Source organism: Fulmarus glacialis, unplaced genomic scaffold (assembly GCF_000690835.1).
Source record: "Fulmarus glacialis isolate BGI_N327 unplaced genomic scaffold, ASM69083v1 scaffold33331, whole genome shotgun sequence".
Lineage (NCBI taxonomy): Eukaryota > Metazoa > Chordata > Aves > Procellariiformes > Procellariidae > Fulmarus > Fulmarus glacialis.
The window spans coordinates 2,026-2,265 of NW_009193959.1; the positions used below are offsets into that span (position 1 = coordinate 2,026).

At 61.7% G+C, this 240-nt stretch overlaps 1 protein-coding gene across 1 annotated transcript in view; it reads left to right on the top strand.

Moving 5' to 3' along the window:
- LOC104083947 (prominin-2-like) overlaps positions 1-240 on the top strand; it is a gene marked incomplete at both ends in the record, with an annotated part of 4,489 nt that overhangs the window by 1,631 nt on the left and 2,618 nt on the right. The window contains one exon of the mRNA XM_009587620.1: positions 25-143. Coding sequence (XP_009585915.1) covers positions 25-143 — 119 coding nt within the window. The remainder of the gene's footprint in view (positions 1-24; positions 144-240) is intronic.

Consider the following 240-nt stretch of genomic DNA (forward strand, 5'->3'; position numbering starts at 1 on the left):
TGTCCTGCCCTGCACCGTATCTAGTTTCTTCATCTCTTCCATTGCTCTCAGCTCCTGGACACCCCTGGCCTGATCCCTGGCTTCAACCTGTCGGAGCTGCTGGGCCAGGAGGGTGGTGCAACAAACTTCTCGGAGATATACAGGTGGGTCCCAGTTTCAGCGCCGCATCTTAGGGGAGGGGTATGGCTGCTCGGCACCCTCGGGTGCTCCCCGGGATGGGGGCAGCTTGCCCTACCCGCC